Here is a 21,271-nt window from a genome sequence, read left to right on the forward strand (position 1 = left end):
AACCTTCAGTTGGGCGGCCTTCTGCCGACTCAGAGTGAGTGCCCGGCACCGGGACGTGCTTCTGGGGACTCTCCTGTCGGGGGTCGGGGGGGGGGCTAGCAGAGACCAGGGTCTTCCTCAGGACCCCGACATCCAGCCCCGAGGGGCTGCGGTTCTGTGTTGTTTCCAGACACACAATCTCTGCAGGCCAGAACACAGGCTGGCAAGGGGCCGGGACCACCCGGGGCCAAACCACAGGAGGGCTTGGCGGATGGTGCCAGGTCTCAGGAAACCCCTCTGAAGGCTGCAGACTTGCGCCGAAAGGTAACAAGTTCAGGTTCATCGGTGGTTTGTGTGTCCCGAGAGCGCCACCAAGGAACGGAAAGGCTGCAGCACGGCGGGGAAGGTTTGGACGGCTCTCCCAACTGTCTCCCACAGAAGCTGCCCCGGTTCTGTTCCCACCCACATCATCCCTCCACGCCCTCCCCAGGAAGACACTCCCTTCCCCAAAGCACAGTCAGATGAGCCTGGAAAGGCGGTGGCCCTGCGACCCCTCCCTCCAACAGCCTCTTTGTCATCTGTATCCTGTGCTGCGGGTGAGCTCTTAAGGGCCCGGGAGCACGACCCCCGAAACAGTTTTATCTAAAGGGCCAGAGCTGGTCCCCCGAGACCTCAGCTGCCAAACACTGAAGTGAGCAGAGCCAAGAGGTGCCTTTGGGAGAGAGGGTCATACTATGGTTCAGGGCCATGTTCAGGCCTGAACGTGCCCAGTCTCATCTCGTCTGAGAGAGAGGGTCGCTTCAGTCCTGGAAAACCTGCACCAAGACGAAGCGGTCTAAAGAACGCGTCGCGGGGCCAGAGCGATAGCACAGCGGGTAGGGCGTTTGTCTTGCACACGGCTGACCAGGTTCGATTCCCAGCATCCCTTATGACCCCCTGAGCACCATTAGGGGTAATTCCTGAGTGCAGAGCCAGGAGTGACCCCTGTGCATCGCCAGGTGTGACCCAAAAAGCAAGAAAGAAAAAATAAAAAAGAACGCGTTGCTCAGGAGGTGAGCGGAAGGGCGCTGGGATGCAGACCCCTGCCCCCGCCCCGGGCCTCCCTGCTGAGACTGGGAGACGGTGCAGCGATGAGGCACCTGTGTCAGGATGCCACGGAGCCCAAGCAGAACCATACGCTCAGGCTTTTGCACTGCATTGCTGCCCCCCCTTGGCCAAGAACTGCTGGTGGGGCCCCGGGGGCTCCTGAGCACTGGGCACAAGGCCTCTCTCAGGAACTGAAGCAAACCTCTGTGAGCAGGGCCAGAGAAAGGGTCCAGGGAGGAAGACTCTTGCCTTGCACGTGGCAGGCCCCAGTTCTGTCCCGGGCATCCCCGTGGTGACCAGAGCACCACTAGGGGTCGCCTCTGAGCACTGGACCAGGAATAGGTCCCGAGCACCCCGGGGTGCAACCCCCGCCCCGCTCTCTGTCTCTGCAGTGTCCACGGTGAGCACGTCTTTCTCCCCGGCCTTCTGAGAAAGACACACCCACTCGTGAGGCAGGCTTCTACGGTGGAGCAATCTTCCTGACCCTTCTCTCTACTGTCCTTGGGTGTCGGTCTTGTGTTATATATTTTGTATTCTACAAATGAGTGCAGTCCTTCTATGTCTGTCCCTCTCTTTCTGACTCATTTCACGTAGCATGATACTCTCTATTTATAAGCAAATTTCATGACTTCATCTCTCCTAACGGCTGCATAGTATTTCACTGTGTAGATGTACCAAAGTTTCTTTTCTTTTCTCTTTTTTTGCGTTTTGAGTCACACCCGGCAATGCACAGGGGTTACCTCCTGGCTTTGCACTCAGGAATTAGCCCTGGCTGTGCTCAGGGGACCATATGGGATGCTGGGAATCAAACCCGGGTCAGCCGCATGCAAGGCAAACGCCCTACCCGCTGTGCTATCGATCCAGCCCCAATGTACCAAAGTTTCTTTAACCAATTGTCTGTTCTCAGGCATCTGAGTTGTTTCCAGATTTTGGCTATTGTGAGTGCTGCAATGAACATATAGGTACAGATGTCATTTTTACTGTGCTTTTTTTGCAGCCTTGAGATATATTTCCAGAAGTGGTATTGTGAAAGCTCAATTTCTAGTTTTTGAATGACTGTTCATATTATTTTCCAAAAAAGGCTGGACCAGTCGGCATTCCCACCAACAGTGAAAAGGCGTCCCTTTTCCCCCCACATCCACAACAGCACTGGTTGCTTTTGTTCTTTTGAATGTGTGCCAGTCTCTGTGGTGTGAGATGATATCTCATTGTTGTTTTGGTTTGCATCTCCCTAATGATTAGTGATGTGGAGCATTTTTTCAAATTTTACAAATGTGCCTTTTGGCCATTTGTGTTTCTTCTTTTTTTTTTTTTGCTTTTTGGGTCACACCCAGCGATGCTCAGGGGTTACTCCTGGCTTTGCACTCAGGAATTACTCCTGGCGGTGCTTGGGGGACCATATGGGATGCCGAGGATCGAACCCGGGTCGGCCGAGTGCAAGACAAACGCCCTACCCGCTGTGCTATCGCTCCGGCCCCTATATTTCTTTTTTGATGAAGCTTCTGTTCATTTCTTCTCCCAATTTTTTTGATAGGGTTGGAGGTTTTTTCTTATATAATTCTACTAGTGTCTTGTATATCCTGGATATTAATCCCTTATCAGATGGGTATTGGGTAAATATTCTTTCCCATTCTGTGGGTTCTCTGTATTTTGGTCAGTTTTTTTGAAGTGCAGAATCTTCTTAGTTTGATGTAGTCCCATTAGTTTAGGTTTGCTTCCACTTGCATGGTCAGTGCTGTTTCGTCCTTAAAGATGCTTTTAGCTTCAATGTCATGGAGAGTTCTGCCTACATTTTCCTCTATGTACCTTATGAATTCATGTCTGATATTGATGTCTTTTTTTTTTTTTTTTTGCTTTTTGGGTCACACCCGGCGATGCTCAGGGGTCACTCCTGGCTCATGCACTCAGGAATCACCCCTGGCGGTGCTCAGGGGACCATATGGGATGTTGGGATTTGAACCCGGGTCGGCCGCGTGCAAGGCAAACGCCCTACCCGCTGTGCTATCACTCCAGCCCCGATATTGATGTCTTTAATCCATTTTGATCTGACTTTTGTGCCTGGCACTAGACAGAGGTCAGAGTTCATTTTTTTTTGCAGATAACTATCCAATTTTCCCAGCACCACTTATTGAAGAGGCTTTCCTTGTTCCATTTCACTTTTCTTGCTCCTTTGTTAAAGACTAAGTGGCCATATACATGGGGGTCTGTGACAGAATATCCAACTCTGTTCCACTGGTCTGAGGGTCTGTTTCTAGCTCAATACCATGCTGTTTTAATTACTACTGCTTTGTAGTAGAGTTTGAAGTCGGGGAAGGTGATGCCACCCATCTTCATTTTCCCAAGGATTGAAAAGCAGCTAAGTCTTCACCTTTCTTATTTTCTTTCATAAATTAATGCATTCTTGGGTCAGAGGTACAGGGGGTCATGCACCTGCCTTGCACGTAGCTGATGCCAGTTAGATCCCAGTTAGATCCCTGGCACCACAGATGGTTTTCCTAGCATGGGAGTAGCTGCTGAGCACCACTGGAGGTGGCCCCAAATATTTCCCAAATTCCATTTTTAAAACAACTAATTTCTTTGTGATTTTATTTTTCTACACCTATTGAATCCACCTGTATTTTTTTTTTCTTTTTGGGTCACACCTGGTGATGCACAGGGGTTATTCCTGACTCATGCATTCAGGAATTGCTCCTGGAGGTGCTCAGGGGACCCTATGGGATGCTGGGAATCGAACCCGGGTTGGCTGCATGCGAGGCAAATGCCCTCCCCGCTGTGCTACCGCTCCAGCCTCTAAAGCACCTGAGTTCAATTCCCTGGTCTTGGTTCTTCTTTTCTCAGCTGGGCCTCCCCCCCACCCCCACAGACCGGGCAGGGCGGATGCCCAGAGGCCCCTTGGCACCAGGCTAGCTCTCCCCCTCAAGCTCCATCACCCCTTAGAGGATGACAGGAAATTCAAGCTTTTCCACGCAGCAGGCAGCAAGACAGCGGGAGGGGGGAGTGGCCTGGAGTCGGGGTGAGGCCACCCCAGGCCTCGAGTGTGGGCATCTGAACGCCCGGGAAAGAGTCCAGGCATGGAACAGCTTTTCCAGGGTCCCCTGTCCTCTGCGTTCTCAGGGTTACCAGGCCCCGCTGCAGGGGTGCAAGAAGGAGACACCCCTCTCCCGCAGAGAAGACGCAGCTGACTCACCTGTGGCTTACACCCAGCACCCTCCACCTCAGAGGGGGCGCTGGCCGGGGAGAGGGCAGCCGGGTCACCTCAGCTTTACCTCCACTCGCGGCCATGGGGACGCGCTCTGACAAGCCCCAGCCCAGGGGGGCGCGAGAGGCCTTTCGGCAGAGCCTGGCGGCCCGCACTGAGGGACCGCAGCGGCCAGGTGGGGCTCTTGGTCCCTAGTGCATGCCCCTGCCTGCAGGCCCGGGAGGGGTGAGGCCAGGCGGCCCTCTGCAGGGGACACCCACCAGCCCCCCGAGCGGGAATCGGGCCCCACCTAGGAACCCCAGTCCTGCCCAGCGGGAGGAAGGGAGATGAAAGGCAAAGGAAGCTCCCAAGGGGATGGGCGTGAGGCGCTGAGGAAGTTCCGAGGCAAGAGGCGTCCACTTCCCAGCGCAGGAGGCTCGATGCCCACAGAAAGATCTGGAACATTAGAGCAGCGCAGGAGGAAACTACCCGCTCCCACCTCCCCCAACCACCTAGGACTGTTCTGGAAGCTCAGCACGGCGAGCAGACTCCGGCGCGCGAGGCGTCGCGGAGAAGTGGTTTGTTTGCCAGAGACGCGTCCGCGACGCCGGGCTGCCCCGACGCCCCTCCAGGGGGACGCCGAGACTCCCTCTCGGGGAGACCTGCTGGAGCCTGGAGTCGGGGGAGGTGGGCACAGGGCAGGGACGGGAAACCGCCCCCCCGGGGGAACTCAGAGGAATGTTCTAGCCCCACCACCCGGGCCCGGCAGGCTCCACCCTGAGAGCGTGGGAGTCTGGAGGGCAGGGCATCCCCCCGCCTGCAGAGCGAGCGCCTCAGACGGGCTGTGGCGGGAGAGGAGAGGGCGGGCGTGCTGGTCCCGGGGGAGGCAGGAGGCGCCCCCGCTCCCGGCTGCCTCTCTCCCCTCTGTGCACCCTAGACCGGGCTCCCCGGGGGTGCTGGCTGGCACTGCCTCAGCGGGCTGCGGGGTTTGGCAATATTTGTTATCCTGGAGGTGGCCTCTCTCTCGCTTTCCTGTGTGTTCCAGAAAGTTCTGAGGCCCCACCCCCCACCGCTGGCTGACACCAGGTCTGTAGGCTGCAGGGAGCCGAGGGGAAGGCAAGGCAGAGCCGGCCCAGCAGGACTGCTCGGGAGCACCCCCACCCCAGGGACCCTGCCCCGAGACAGCCCTGCCCGCCCTGCGCCCCGGGCCACCCTCCCGGCTTCCGGGAAACCAGCTAAAGCCGCTGCCCCCCACCGTGGCTCTGAGCCTGGCCACCGCCCCTTTCCCACGCCCGAGGCACCCCGCCCGCCGGCAAGGAAGATGGTCCCGCACTCGCCTCCTGGAGGGAGACCCCGGAGATGGGGACCCCTGCGGCCCCAGTCAGCAGGCCTGGTGGACCAGCCTGGGAGGGGGGACCAAGCCCGGGTTCCTGCCGCCCGCTCTGCCTTCCAGAGAAGAGGGAGAGGCACTAACTGAGCGCCCTCAGCCATCAGCGAGACTAAAGCTGCAAACAGCACTGAGAGGCCACGTCTGGGGCCGTGCAGAAGGGCTGCGGGAGGCACGGACCCCGGAATAGGGGAAGGCTGGGGGACAAAGGCCATTTGAGGGGCTCAGGGGCCTCCAGGCTCGGCGGCAGAGTGGCATGTAGGCGTGCGGGGCTTGTGCAGTAAAGTAGGGGAGGGGTCACCGTTTCCGGGGGGCTCTCGGTACAGACAGGGGCCCCAGGAAGCCGTCCTTGACCACAAAGAGATGTCAGCATTGACCGGCTTAGAGACCCCTGACCTCTCTCCAAGGGGGGTCCCAGCGGGTGGCGAGACGCAGAGGTCAGAGGCGCCCCCCAGAAAGCACAGCACGGCCCTCCAGCAGCATTTTTATTTACAAACAGCAATTTCCATGGACTTTTATTGATACCATAAAAAAGCCATTTACAAGCAAGAAACAAGAATTCCGAACAAAATTAAGCAGCACTGAAATATTCATGTCACGAATCTAGAACAAAATGAGTACGAGAGTAAAATATCCTTTGAATAAATAGTCTTAAATCCATGCTATAAAATAATCCTTAATGGCAAGTTACTAGTTGGGACAGCATCCGCTTAGCTAGCTTCATTTACTTCACGGGGATGAAGTGTGGCGTCGTGAGGTTACCAGTTTATATTGCAAGGTCATGACACTGTGTCGAGTCATTCAAATTGCTCAAACCATTTCTAACGGAAGGAAGGTTAGCCCGACGGGTTACAGTGGGGAGAGACGGTTTCACATTAGGAACACGGGCCTTCTCCGAGAGCCGGGCCCCTCCTCTCTCCCTGGGTCAGGGCGGCCACCCCGGGCGGCCAGGCCGGGGCTGGCTTCACAGCATACTTGTCCCTGAGGGCCAGCGGTAGGTCTGGTCAGAGAGCTGGCGGCCGGGCTGACTCCAGCCTCGGTGCAGAACTACCCGAGCCCCGTGTGTGCGCGGACCCCGAGGGGCAGGTCCCTCCCAGGCCGGGACGCTGGGCCCTGGGCCTTGGCAGTGCCACCCCCGCTGGGCGTCCTGAAGACGACAGGGCGGGGATGGACGGGGGCAGCCGTGACAAACTGGGAACAATGTGAATGACTCTTCCGAACCTTCGGTTCAGCTGCACTGAGTAATATGAGTTTTCTAAGAATTATGAACTAGATAGTTTCATATAAAGAATTTACATAATTCCCCAATACTTTCATATATAAAATTTAATAAATAACCCTGACCAGTCTAGAAGCACCATTCAAGGGCGTGCGCCCCTGGAAAATAGTTTAGGTGTTGCATATTTGAGTCCCTTTCAGTGGAGGCATCACAGGAAACCCTTAGAGAATCGAACAGTAACGACGACAACAGCAAAACAACAACAAAATCACAGTATGAATAGAAAAAGTTGTTCAAATAAAATACACGAATTTCTTTAAAGTAAAGCTCATTCACATAGATGATCTGCGCCCCCCCAGCCCGCCCCCCAGCCCTTGTTTTGTGTTCCTGCAAGTTCTTCCAAGAGTCTGTAAAACAGACAAACAACACACACACACACACACACACACACAGATACACACACACACACACACAATATGTAGGCCTATGGTCTGGGTGAAGGAAAAAACAAAGACTGAGCTAGAACTAGCATCAGAAAGAGGTCTCCACGCGCATTGGAAGGTTGAAGAATGATCAATGTAGTCCTACAGTATATTCTGCTTAACAGTGAACCGACAGTATCCTTTCTGCTGTTAAAAACAAATTAAAAAAAAAAAAGAAAAAACAGAAAAAAAAAAAAACCAAAAACACCTGCCCAGGCAGAGCCAACTGGAGACTCCTCGCCAACCCAAACATGAATTTGTTCCCCTACGTGGTATTTACAAATATAATTTTTAAATGTATTTACAGCTTTAGTAGAGGAGAGAGAACGGATCAGAATGGAGAGAAGGTGTTTAAAACCACACATGTTAGCAAAAAGTAGAAAATTCTTTGTCTTCACAGTTTGCAAGAACAGGTTCGACACCCGGGGAGGAGGCGGCTGCGCTGTCTTCACATTGTGGGCGGACCCGCAGGGAGCCCAGGGGACTCGGCCGGGAAGGGCCTAGGAGCCCGGGAGGGAGATTTCACTGTCAGAGTTCTTCACACGTCACTCTGCTCTGCCGCTGACTTTTCTGCATCTGTCAGACATGAACACGGAACCTAAAACTGTACAGGAATAGGGACTTGGCTTTTCCCGGAAGGGCCGTTCTTACTCGGGACTTACGCAGCGCACTCCGCCTGCCAGCTAGACGCGCGAGAACGGCTCGGTTCTGCGGCCCGGGGCGGGGGGCCTCCTGGCACCCCCTCGCGTGACAAGGCACAATGAACCGCTGCCGCCCGGTCGATGGGAATGGGGCTCGTCTTCTGCCCGCCCTGCGCGCGCGGACGGGCAGGCAGGAAGCGCGCCCCGGGAGGCCGCTGGGCCCTGGGAGGCCCACGAGCCTTACAGTACTGGGTTATGGCTTGAGAACCCCCTCTCGGCACTGCACTGCGAGCAGTGGGGAGGGGGGGAGGGTTAGCAACAGGAGGGAGAGCACGGGGGACGCGCCCAGTGTGGGATTCTGGCTCTCAGGAACGCCATGGATTTCCTGCCCCGGAACAGTACCCTTGCGATGTTTGAACCTGAACTGTACAATCAAAGCAATGTCTAGTTTTGTCAAAGACAATTTTGGATAAGTCACTCTTTGGTAAACTCAAACCAGTGAAGCAAAATGGACAAACACAAAGAACGCCACGGAGAGAAGGCTCAGACAGACACGGTGACGAGAGCCAGGACACGCCGGGCGCCGGCCCCGAGCGCTAGCGCTCCTCCCCCTGGCTGGAAGATCACAGAACTACTGGAAGGAACCTCAGGGGCGGCACCTCCCAGCCTGAGGGAAAAGGAGGTTCCTTCCCTGAGCCTGACTCTGGACATTTTCTTGTCACAAGATAAATTGGTATTACAATAGAAAAAAAAAAAAAGGTTTTTTTTTTTTGCATTTAACTCTTAAAAAGAAAAAAAGAAAGAAAGAAAGATCAAAACCAAAGTATTCATGTAAGGAAGAAATGAAAACTTAATCACAAACATTTACCTGAAACCCCAGAAGACTTTTAAGTGGGTAAACACGTGGGGTCCGGCCTCCCCCGAGGCACTCGGCTGGGACAGGGCCACCGAGGGCTCCCGGGAGGGGCGGCCGCCGTAGGCAGTCACAGGAGAAAGGCATCCCATATACCCGATCGGCCAGCTCCGAGCGGCAGCTCTGAGCTGGCCTAACACTGATGTGGGGGTGGCGGCCACGGGGGCGGGGGGGGGGGGGGCCCTCCGGCACAGCCGCCGCCCGGGGCACGCACACACAAGGGCCTGAATGAGTTCTTTTCTTCAACACCCCCCCGCCCCCACCCCAAACCAAAAGAAACCACCGAAAAAACAAAACTCAGAAATAACCCCCCCTTCTTGGTATTTTAAGAGCCGGCTAACGTGGGGTGCTCGCGCGAGCCCCTGAGGCTGCCTGCTCTGGGGGGGGTGCTCCCTGGTGGCGAGCCCGAGAGCCGAGGTTCTCCAGCCGGGGGCGGGGGTGCCGACAGCCCACCACCTGCGGCCCAGGGCTCTGCGGACACCGCAGCTGGGCCAGCCCGGGCCGGCAGCACCGCGGCTGCGCCGTCCCCCCGTGGCTGGAGCCGCAGACGTTTCCTGCGATGCCGTCAGGCCTCCGCCGGGGGCTCTGGGCAGGGGTCGCAGCCGTGTTCGCCGGCACAGGCTTTTGAGGTCTCTTTCAAGCTCTGAGCTTGAGAGCAGAGAATTGTAATTCAGTATTACCATTAGGTTTCACATTTTCTACGACTGTACTGACCTAAGAGGATACGGAACATAAAAAAATAGCACCACGTGACCCGAGAGACGGGGACACACAGAGACGGGGCACGCCGAGTGGCCGAGAGGGCGTGGGGACTGTTGGTTCCTTGGAGCAGGAAACAGAGCGGGGAGCCGCTGCGGCTCTCGCTAGCACACACGATACTGAGATATATTGCTTGCAATTCCCATAGAGTCTATCTTTACAAAAAAAGGTACAAATTCCGAGTTCTGCAGTTTCCCTGGGAACCGCGTATAGAAAAAGTTGCTGTGCACCTGAACTGGCTGTTTGGAGAGAGGAAGAAGGAAGACGCGAGCCGCAACACTGCTCAGAGAGTCTGTAGCCGGCGCTACGAGCCCCTCTCCTGAATGCCGGGCCCGAACTCCCGGGAGGGTGATTCGACTGAGTTACCTGGTCTGCTTGTTTCTACAGTACGGAATGAAGGTAGATTCGTGGCCAGTGAGAACGCGGGGAAGCGCTGCTCCTTTGGGCTGGCTAAGAGAACTGCGCTAGGTGAGAAGGTCAGCACCACGGGCCATCCGGCTCACTCCCTGGACAGCCGACAGGAATTCCAAATGGTTTCCAACTAGAGTTAAATACACCTTATGGCATTTGGTTTATGTGTTTGTTATGAAGCACAGCTAGAAACACTGTGATTTGCTTTGCTTGCTTTTGGACACGGTTATTAATAATATATGAAAACCTATATGAACATTCTTTCGTAAAGGAAATAAAGGGGCAAAACCCTAGCGCATTAGGTAAGGTCGAGACAGAGTCAAAAAGCCCTGTTCACATTGTATTAAATTATATATTCCTCTTACATTCACCTCAACCAGAATAAAATCAAATTTGAGAATGTATATATACCATATATATAATAATCACTTTATTATATATATATATAAATTGTCTAACTATCCTTAAAAGTCAATTTAAATTAGAAAAGGTTACCCATTTGTATCGGCTGATGGAACCCTAGTTTCTCTCCATGGAAACGCTCGGTGCCAACGCAGACACAGAGAGAGCGAGCGTGCCTCTTGGCAGAGCGGGTCGGGGCGACCAGCTGGCGTCGCCAACCCACCGGCGGGCTTTGGATGAGGGGTTCAGCCCCAGAGGGCCTGTCAGCCTACCAAGTTTTCCCTGGATACGCAGCCCTGCGTGCACGGAGCTCCTGCGGGGAGGGGGCGGGGGGGCGGGGAAGGATAAACACTACAAAGTGTTCCTTCCAGAAACCTTAGAAAAACTGCCAAGAGACCCAGAGATTTCCAGATGGCCGGGAAAACCCAGGATTACACCAACCAGAGCAGATCACAACTCTGCCTCGACTAATGTGCTTTGTCTGGGTGCACACATTCACCCTCGTAGTCGGGCGCGTCGGACACCGTGTGGATTTCCATGCGGGAGTCCAGGGCCATCTCGGCGGCTGAGGCATCGCCGTCCAGTTTCTGCTCCACGTATACATCTGTTCTCTCGGGGGACTCGATGCGGCTCCGGACCTCGGCCACGCCGGGGTGGTTCTTGCGCAGGTGCTGGTTGAGGGTGCCCTGGAAGGGGAAGCACTTGCCGCAGATCTCGCAGCGGAAGGGCTTGTCGTCGGTGTGGCCGCGGATGTGGTACTCCAGCTGGTCCTTGCGGGTGTACTTCTTCCCGCAGAACTTGCACACGAAGGGGGTGATGCCCATGTGCAGCCGCATGTGCCTGTCCAGGCTCCCCTTCTGGTTGAAGGACTTGCCGCAGTAAATGCAGATCAGCCGCTCGTTGTAGGGGTACCAGTGGCCCCGCACGCCCCTCTCGCGCGGGCTGCTCTCGTACCCCGGGTTACCCAGCAGCGCGTCGCCGTCGGAGCCCTGCACCAGCCCCTGGAAGTCGCTGTGCAGGTGCACGGCCAGCGCCCGCTTCTGGCGGGGGCGCCCGCCCCGGAAGCAGCTCAGCATGGACCGCGACGGGCTGGAGCTGCTCAAGTTCCCGAAGGCCTCGGAGACGCCGGGGGGCTGGGAGGCGGCCTGGGAGTAGGGGTAGGCGTGCTGCAGCACCGAGCCGTACGACCCCACGTTGACGGCCACCACCTGCTCCCCGTCCACCAGCTCGGTGTGGTACCCGTCGTCCCCCAGGGAGGAGCTGTCCGAGCAGCTGGGCCGGTCGCACTTCTCCGTCTTGACCTTCACCTCGGCCACCTGGCTCTCCCGCACCAGCAGCTCGCCCTGCTCCTGGTCCCCCTCGATCTGCACCTCGTACTCGGACACGCTCCCGCTGCTCCCGCGGTCCGAGTGCCCCTCCTCCTGCAGGCGGCCGCGCAGCGCCTTGCTGGGCGTGGTCTCCATGCGCAGGTCCCCGCCGGCCGGGGGCGGCCGCGCCTGGGAGCAGTAGGGCGGGGAGATCTCCACCGGGTTGGCGAAGAAGCTGCCGTCCTTGACTCCGTTCTGGCTCTCGGCGGCCTCCTCGGCGCCCACGGTCACGGAGTCCACGTCCCCCACGCTGATCTTGGAGTGGATGCTCTCGAGGATCTGCGTGCACTTGTCGATGACACACTGCATCTGCAGGAAGCTGGCCGCCGTCAGGAAGCTGACCACGTCCTTCAGCTGCAGGGACATTCTTCCAGTGTAACAGAAGGACAGCAGCTGCTCAAACACGCTGGGGTTCTTGATGACCGAGATGGACAAGCCGCTCATGGTGCTGAGGGCCGAGTGGTCCCGGAAGTAGGGGGAGCTGGCCGCCAGCACTGCCTTGTGGGCTTGGAACGGCTGGCCCTGGATGTGCACGATGATGTCGCATAGTTTCCCCTGCAGGCGGAGCTCGTTGAGCTGGCTCAGGACGGTGCTGCTGTACTCGGGCACGTCGAACTGAATGAAACTGCTGCTGTCCATCGCTACTGGCATCAAACAGAATCTGCGGAGACAAAGAATGCGCGTGATTCACCCCCGACTCCTCACATGCTCCAGCGGCGCAGCCCGAGCTCGCAGGCCGCGTGGCCGCAGCCACCCCTGCCCTCTGAGGGCCACTACTGGCCCTCCGCGGGGCTGCCCGAGCACTGGGAGGGAGGGCACTCCTGTCTCCCAAGTCTGGGGGATTCAGCTAAGGCCAAAGAAACGAAAGATCTACCAGCCCGTGGATATAACTGCTGACCACGGGTCAAGATCAGAACCTTACTCGTGCTGGGGTCACTGCGCCTGGCTGGGGATTTGGTGTCCTTTCGGGAAAAATAGTCTTGTTTCACCTATTTTTGAAGATCTGAAGTTCCTTGTAGAAGAGTAAAAAAGTTCATGGAAAGTTTGCTTCCTTGCACCGGTGCTCTCCAGCCTCTGGCATCTGCATACGGCACCCGGAACGAAGCCCTTCTCTTTTAGAACGGGGGTCACGGGCTGGAGGGGCGGCTCAGTGGCTTTGTCTGTGGGAGGCCCAGGATCCCTCCCCGGCACCGCGTGGTCCCAGAGGCAATTCCAACCAGCCTGCCGGGGCAGAGCAGCTCCTGAGCACTGCAGGCTGTGGTCGAACACAGAAGAGGAGGCGCCTCAGCCACATTTTCCTCTCTGGCTCAATACACCTTTCTAGCATTTTGGGTTGGTCACTGACAGAGCAATGCCCGGTCCTCTCCGAGGATGCTCCTGACGGCGCGACAGGCACACCAAAAGTGTGCCCCCCTCCCCACTGTACATGGGGTGGGCACCCCTAGCACAGGCCAGCTTCCCTGATTTGCAACCAGTACCACGGAAGCCTTCAAGCCCACGCAAGTGTGGCTGCCACCCTTGACCAACACAACTAGGTGTGAGGGGCTGTTTTTGTTGTTTGTTGGTCCGGGGAGGCCCACCCAGCAATGCTTCCGGTCCACGCTGGGCGCCAGGGATGAAACCCAGGACGCCTGCGGGCAGAGTGTGCACTCCAGCTTGTCAGGCTAATTCCTCGGCCCGATCGTTTACGTTGTTGATGAAAGCAGGAGAAAGTTCAGTACCATTCTGAATCACTGAAGCAATGAGAGAATTGGAAAAAAAAAAAAAAGCTTAGAAAATAAGATAGCTCATCCAATCTGGGAATAAAGCTTACTTATGTTCAACTGACTTGAGGATGTCGTCCCAAAGGGGCGGGAGGGTCTGTGACAGAGCCAAGGTCTCTGAGCACAGCCTGCGGATGTAGCTGTTTGCTGTTAAAGCCAACTCTGCCCTTTATGAAATTTCATAATGAAACGTTGGCGGGTTTATTATCATTGTTGCTCTGGCCCTGCGCCTGGCCGTGCTCGGGGCTTATTCCTGGCTGTGCGTTCAGGGCTCGCTCCTGGGGCTGAACCATGGTTGGTCGCATGCCAAGACCAGCGCCTTACCTGCGTACGCCTCTCCGACCCGTTTAGGGGGTTTAAACCCACATGCTTCAATAAGGAAAAATCACTCCATTTGAAGATTTTATCACTACACACAAAGAATAAAAATTGATGAAATCTCCTCAAGAAGACTGAAATGAGATTAATGAAATCTCAAGAAAAGGAAGAATAATAAATGAAGCCTGAAAAGAGCAAACAGGGCAACGTGGTCCAAAATCAAAAAATGTTAAAGAGGAGGGGAAAATATGAAAAAAAAAATCAAATAATCACAGAAAAATGTTAAGACAGAACAACGTGCAACTAAAGCCAAGACCCTTGCGGGAGAGAATCAACTGTGCGTGTGACTTTATCACGTCAGAACTTGTTTTCACTATGTGAGAGCCTGAGTTAAAACACTGGAGTTACAGAGAAAAACAGCGCTTTTGTTTATCCTAGATTTATGATTGAAATCAATTTGAATCTGTACCGAGGACAGAGTCTTAGGATAACATAAATTGCCAGAAATAAATGAAGAAGAAACAACTGCCAAAACACGGAGTCTCTCTGGAGCTCTCCTGCCCGAGAGCCATGTGGAGTGAAGAGCCTCTGCTCAGGCAGGGCAGATGGCACGGGCTCTCAGCACCGTGGCAAGGAGAGGACCTCGGCCCCCCTAGCCGGGGCTCAGGCTTACCACGTGCGGGGGGAGAGCTGAGATGCTGGCCTTGATGCCGCCGACCCGGGTTCAATCCCCACCTCCTCATAAGGTCCCCGGGCCCACCAGAAGTGACCCCAAGTACAGAGCCAGGGGTGATTCCTGAGCACCTCCAGGTGTGGCCCCCAAACCAAAACTAAGCAAATGCAGCATCTCCGTTCCAAAGGCACAAATCTGATGCCCACGAGGCCCTGGGTGAGGCAATTTTCAAGTCCTAAAGAGAGTACTACTAAATAAAAACCACCAGGAAAACAAAACGATCGAATCAAGAGAAGCTCCAGGCCTCAGAGCGACAGAACATGAGCAGTCGGGCCCTCGGCCGACCCGGGTCAGTATTGATTCGGCTCTGTGGTTTCTTCCCTCCCCCGACGCTCCCTCGGCGGTGCTCCTTGTCTCCGCATAGACACACAGCCAGCCTTAGTCTGCAGAAGCTTCCTCTCCTCTTCCCGCACCATGCCCCGCGTCTGTGGCGGCTGGGCTCCGGGGCACCGGCCCACGCCTGGTGGAGCCCCAGTGGTGCGGCACACAGGGATGGAACTCGGGCCTTGCTCTGCCTCTTGGGCTCTCCCTGGAGCCTGCAGCAGATTTCCCCCTTTTTTTTTTTTTGGTTTTGGAGTTACCCCCAACAACGCTCAGGGCTCTCGGGAATCACGCCTGGCAGACTCGGGGGACCCTATGGGGTGCCGGAGCTCAAATCCGGGTCGGCTGAGTACAAGGCAAGGCCCCCGCCGCTGTACGATCACTCCAGCCTCACAAAGTGCTTTCTTTTCACTTTTCCCTTTTCGTGGCTCTGGGGCCATACCTGACAGGCCACTCCTGGCGCTGCACTCAGGAATTACTCCTGGCGGGCTCAGGGGACCACATGGGATGCCAGGAACGGAACCCAGGTCAGCCGCGCGCAAGGCAAATGCCCTCCCCAACATCCTACCACTCGGGCCTCTTCTGCAAACCAGAGCGGCCCATCCTGAGAAAGGAAGCTTTGTGTCTCCGTTTCCCAAAGCGCCCAGAGTAGAACCCAGCCCAAGGGGAGCCTCAGAGCGCGACCTTCCCATGACCACCCCCCCCAGAAGGCCTGCAGACCGGAATTCCATTAAACCCAGCAGTCCGCAAACTCAAGTGACGGCGAAACTCCTCTCTCAGGCACACAGATTCAGGGCCGAGGGAACGCGTGGTCCCCGGCACAGCTCTGCTGCTGCTCTAGTGACAGTGCTCCCAGCAGTGCCTGACCGGGCCAGGCGGGCCGCCCGTCCTTCTCGGGCCTTTATCTTCCCTGTGTCGTCGGCTCAGCTGAAAACCGGAAACTGTTCGGGAAGCTCCAGACAAAGCCGACGCCACAAGGAGAAAGAAGGTATGCAAGGTTCGGAGAGGCAAATTACTGCGTGCAGATAAGACTATTTACGCAGAAAATTTAAGAGAATTACTTGAAAAAAAAAAAACTCTATTAGGTTTTAATAAGTGTGGTTAGAAAAATTCTGTACCAAGAAAACCAGTTGGGTAAGATAATGACAGATTACAACCACAATAGCAACAAATTATAAAATACCTAGGGGGGTAAACAAAATACAGTTGCAAATTGTTATGCTTTAATAAAGACAAGAACATGTATGAAGATAAATATCATGCTTCCAAAAGGAAGATTTAATACATTAAGATGGATATTTCCCCATATTAATTTGTAGATATAATGAAGCCCAATGGAGCATTTTCTTAGAGGTGACAGGATCATTTTAAAATTCACCTTTGCTGTCCATCAGAAATGCAATTCAAGCTACATGTGTAATTTAATGTTTTCTAGCAGTTACTTTTAAAATATACAAAACAAATTTTTATACTTTTTCTTGCCTTTTTTGAGGTCACACCTGGCAATGCAGAGGGGTTACTCCTGGCTGTGCACTCAGGAATTACCCCTGGCAGGGGTAATTCCCTGAGCAATTACCCCTGGTGCTCAGGGGACCATATGGGATGCCGGGGATCAAACCCGGGTCGGCCGCATTCAAGGCAAACTCCCTCCCCGCTGTGCTACTGCTCAAGCCCCCAAATTTTTATACTTTTATACACTAATTTCTCTAAAATGCATTATTTCAATCTTTTCCTGAAACTAAAATGTTCTGTTGGGGTGTTGGGGCCGTACCCTGCAGTGCTGAGAGGCCCTTCCTGACTCTACTCTCTCCTCGGCCCCTTCCCACTCCAGTTCTCACTGACAACTCTGGACATTTGGTGTCTTGTAGCTCAGCTTGGAACAACTGCACTTCCTGTGCTAGAAAGCCACAGGCCGCCGGGGCTGGAACGATAGCACAGCGGGGAGGGCGTTTGCCTTGCACGCGGTCGACCCGGGTTCGATTCCCAGCATCCCATATGGTCCCCTGAGCACCTCCAGGAGTGATTCCTGAGTGCAGAGCCAGGAGTCACCCCTGTGCATCGCCGGGTATGACCCAAAAAGCAAAAAGAAAAAGAAAGCCACAGGCCGCCACACTGAAAGGATACTGGAGACGAAAAACACAACAAACATACATGTCAGAACACACGGTGAGGCCAGAGCTTAGCAGGCAAACGGTGTGTTTTCTCCGGGCCAGGCGCGGTGGGAGCTGAGATCCCGAGCACGTCCACCGCCGGGGAGACGGGGCCGCAGGGCAGCACTGCCACTGCCCAGACAGAAGCGGGCACCAGGCGAGAGCCAAGCGGGGAGAAAGGGAGCACGGAGCCCGAGACAGGACAACGGGTAAGACACTTGCCCAGCACGTGGCTGACCCAGGTCTGATCCTTGGCACCACCAGGGGTCACACCTGAGCACTGTCACGTGTGTCGCCATGACACACGTGTACCCAAACCCCCCTCTTCAGGAAAGGGAAGGAGAGAGAGGGCCCTTAGTTCAGCACAGCAGGTCGGTCGCTTGCCTCGCACGCGGTCAACCCGGGTTCCCTCCCTGCCACGGCAGATGGTCCCTGACCACAGAGCCAGGAGTGACCCCCGAGTACCACAGCTGTGGCCCCATAGCAGAAAGAGAGACGAAGTATGACGGCAGAGCTGGGCCTCAGAGCAAGGGGCGGGGCAGGGAGGGTTCGAGGGGCCGCAGAGGCCGGCTCAGCCCAGGAACAAAGGGAAGCTCCCGAAATAGATGCTGCCTGCATAATCCAAACACTAACAGACTCCGCTCCCCTCTTCACAACATCCTTAAAAATAACTTCTGGAGAGCGCGTCTCGAAACACACCACAGATTTAGCTCTGGAAGGTTTTTTAAATTATTTCTTTTAAACACAAAAGTGCTCAAGTGTACGGCGTCAGGGCAGAGAGCCACTGCAGCGCCGTCAGGACGCCCACGGCTCTGGCCCGGGGGCAAAGGCCTCCTACACCCACAAGAGCCTCTGGGCCAGGAGAGACCCGTCCCGGGCCAGGCGCCCGCTGGGATCCGCTGGGATCTAATTCCAGCATCACCTGATCCTCTGAGCACAGAGTGGGGGGAGCCCCAAGCCCCGCTGGGTATGTAACCCAAACCTTCCTCCGGCCCAAAAAAAGCCCACCAAGGCAGGAGACGTGCCTCAGTGCAGCACGTAGCTCACATGGGTTCAGGTTTGACGCTAACAGCCCTGCAAACGCCCGTTTCTGAGGTGCCAGAGCTGAACGCCTGCCCTTCTGCACGGAAGGCACATTACTACTGGGCCACGTTCCCGGCACCCCAAAAAGGCCTTTCTCCCCACAAAAGGACAAATTGTGAAAAATACAACACTTATGTTGGAAGGATAAAATGCTTCTGCATCAGCAGAAGCCAAATCGACCAATTTTAAAATGGGCAAAGAAGAGAGCGGAGGACCGGAGGGTGTGACTCAGTGGTAGAGCTTCTCTGTATGTGAGGCCCCGAGTTGCGCACCCGAGGGAGCTCGCGTGGGCCCCAGGCTCTGCCCTCAAGCACGGAGCCAGGGGAGCACCCAGGCACCACCAGACATGGCCCCCAAACAAACACGGAAGCCAAGTAACGGACAAGGAATACCAAACACTGCTCTAGGGGCTGGAGCAACGGTATACAGGCAGGCCACGTGCCTTGACACGGCTGGCCCGGGTTCAATCCCCGGTATCCCCTATGGTCCCCTGAGCACCGCCAGGAGTAATTCCTGAGTGCAGAACCAGGAGTAACCCCTGAGCATCGCTGGGTGTGACCCAAGAAGGGGGGAGGGGGAGAGAAGCTCTGAAAAGGAAAAGTTAAGGAGCAGGAGAGCCAGAACAGGGGGTAAGGCGCTTGCTGTGAATGCTGCCAACTCGGGTCCAGTCTCTGGCACCGCACATGGTCTCCCAAACCCTGCCGGGAATGATCTAGGAGCAGGGTCAGGAGTCAGCCCAGAGCACCACCAGGTGGGGAGGGGCAGAGGGAGGGGGAGAGAGGAGAGGAGGGGAGAAGCGCCTGGGAACTGACTGAAGCCGTTGAGTGCAGGCGCGGCATGCTGGAGGCGTAGCTCTGACCCCTCGCACACAGAGACCACTGAGCACGCAGACAGAGAGGTAACAAACTGAACAACTTCATCAACAGAGAAATACCTATAAACACGACACATAGTTCTCACACTGGCCAGCGGTACCCAGCTGGCACGGCTGTAAGCAGACCGGTGCTCTGAGACACTTCTGCGGGCTAACAGAACGTATGCCTTTAGGACGGACACATCCTTGGGGCCTGGACCAGCCCTGGCCCGAGGGCCCCCAAGCCTGGGAGCAACTCCTGAGCAAAGCACCAGGGGTAGCCCCCAAACTCTGCAGAGTAGCCCAAAGGCCAAAAAAGGATAGGCATTTCTCTTAAATCAGCAGTGATCATTAAAAACTATGGATATTAGCAAAAAATATTATCTGCAAGTACATTCAACAGCAAAAAAATTTTTTTTTCCTTTTTAGGTCATACCCGGCAATGCACAGGGGTTTGCACTCAGGAATCACTCCTGGTGGTGCTCAGAGGACCATATGGGATGCTGGGGATCGAACCCGGGCTGGCCGCATGCAAGGCAAAATATCCTACCCGCTGGGCTATTGCTCCAGCCCCTCAACAGCAAAAATTATTCTAGGAAATAACCAAAAGGAGCAAATGTTACTTGGAATGACCCCCTCCCCTGCAAAAAAAAAAAAAAAAACCTTCATAATTCCTGATAGGTGATTTGACAGGTATTGCAGGGGAGTGTTGATATGTTCCGAATACCGTGGAGGGCATTTTAATAATATCCACCAAAGCCACAAAAACAGGTCAGCCTGTGAGTTAGCTGCTGCAGCTCTAGAACTCACAACAGCATTGTTCACAATCACCAAAGATGGGCAACAAACGGCAGGCCTGTCGGGCGGAGCTGGTTAATGAGTGATGGTATGTCCACACTAACAACCCCACTACACAACCGAAAAATAAATGAATGCCAAAGGTAAGGAACACAGGAGCAGTTTGCTCTCGGGATACGACAACAGAACCGCACGCACCCTGCTGGGCCGATCCATCAACTTATGGATATACACGTATTTTGCAAATAATAGAAAAAAAAAATCACTTCAACTGCCACCTGGGAAAGCACAGTTGCTTTCAATGAATCTTTTTTACGACTTAAAATGTCTAAACCAGGTGAATGCATTGCTTTTTCAAAATAAGTAACATCAAAAAAAAATTAAGATAGCTCATCTAATTTTTGAAAGATAAGGACGAAAGCCCTCATGGGCTAAGTGCCTACTTTGCATGATGGGGGTCCAGTGCCCATCCCTAGCACTCCATGGCCCTGAGCTCAAAAAGAAAGACGTAAGAAAATACCGTAATACAAAACAGTATGTTAGGATCATAAATTTAGAACCAGAAATGGGTTCAACACAACGCGTAAAACCACAGTTGGAAGCCTGCCTCATGAGCTGGGGGAGAAGGCGGCTGGGATAGAGAAGGGATCACTAAGGCAATGATGGTTGGAGGGATCACACAGGATGGGAGACGTGTGCTGGGAGTAGATAAAGGACCAAACGTGACGGCCTCAGCATCTGCATTGCAAACCAGAATGCCCCAAAGTAGAGAGTATGGGGGAAAATGGCTGCCATGGAGGCAGGGGGAGGGCTGGAAAGGGGGGGATACTGGGGACACTTGTGGTGGGGAATGTGCACTGGTGGAGGGATGGGTGTTTGATCATTGTATCACTGAAACTCAAACATGAAAGCTTGAACTGTATCTCACGGTGATTCAATTTAAAAAAGTGTCTGGGGCAAGGTACTTTATGATCTTTCCATGTTTCCTTCTTTCCAGTTGTACTGCCAGGGATTGAAGCGGGGTCTCTGCTGAGCTGTCTCTTGGGCCCTGAGTTTTCTTTTTGTTCCTTGTTTTGGAGCCACTCCCGGCTCTGTGCAGAAATTTCTCCAGGCGATGCTCAGGGGACCATACGGGATGCTGGGGACCGAACCCAGGGTGGCCCCGTGACAGGCAAATGTCTTATCCACTCTACTCTCTCTTTTTCCCCACAGGGAGGGTTTGGGGCCACATCCAGCAGTGCTCAGGCTCTGGCTCTGTACTCTGAGTGGCCCCGAGTGTAGTTAGCGACTGCATGTGGCACTGGGGACGCCACTGTCCCCAGCCCCGCCCTGATGCCCTGCCCCCTGGGGCGCCGCGAGGCTCCGCAGAGAACAGGAAGCACGATGGACGCCGGACACGGCTGGTAGGAGCAGGGGAAAGCAGCAAAG

At 54.9% G+C, this 21,271-nt stretch overlaps 1 protein-coding gene across 2 annotated transcripts in view; it reads right to left on the bottom strand.

Annotated features, from left to right (window-relative positions):
* Nucleotides 1–6,102: 6,102 nt before the first annotated feature.
* The window catches only part of ZBTB34 (zinc finger and BTB domain containing 34), a 28,783-nt gene continuing 13,614 nt past the window's right edge, over nucleotides 6,103–21,271 (bottom strand). For both annotated transcript variants that reach the window (XM_055118224.1, XM_055118227.1), the window contains exon 2: nucleotides 6,103–12,485. In XM_055118224.1, the coding sequence (XP_054974199.1) occupies nucleotides 10,925–12,475 (1,551 nt within the window). In that variant the 5' untranslated portion in view covers nucleotides 12,476–12,485 and the 3' untranslated portion in view covers nucleotides 6,103–10,924. The remainder of the gene's footprint in view (nucleotides 12,486–21,271) is intronic.

Source organism: Sorex araneus, chromosome 1 (genome assembly GCF_027595985.1).
Source record: "Sorex araneus isolate mSorAra2 chromosome 1, mSorAra2.pri, whole genome shotgun sequence".
NCBI lineage: Eukaryota > Metazoa > Chordata > Mammalia > Eulipotyphla > Soricidae > Sorex > Sorex araneus.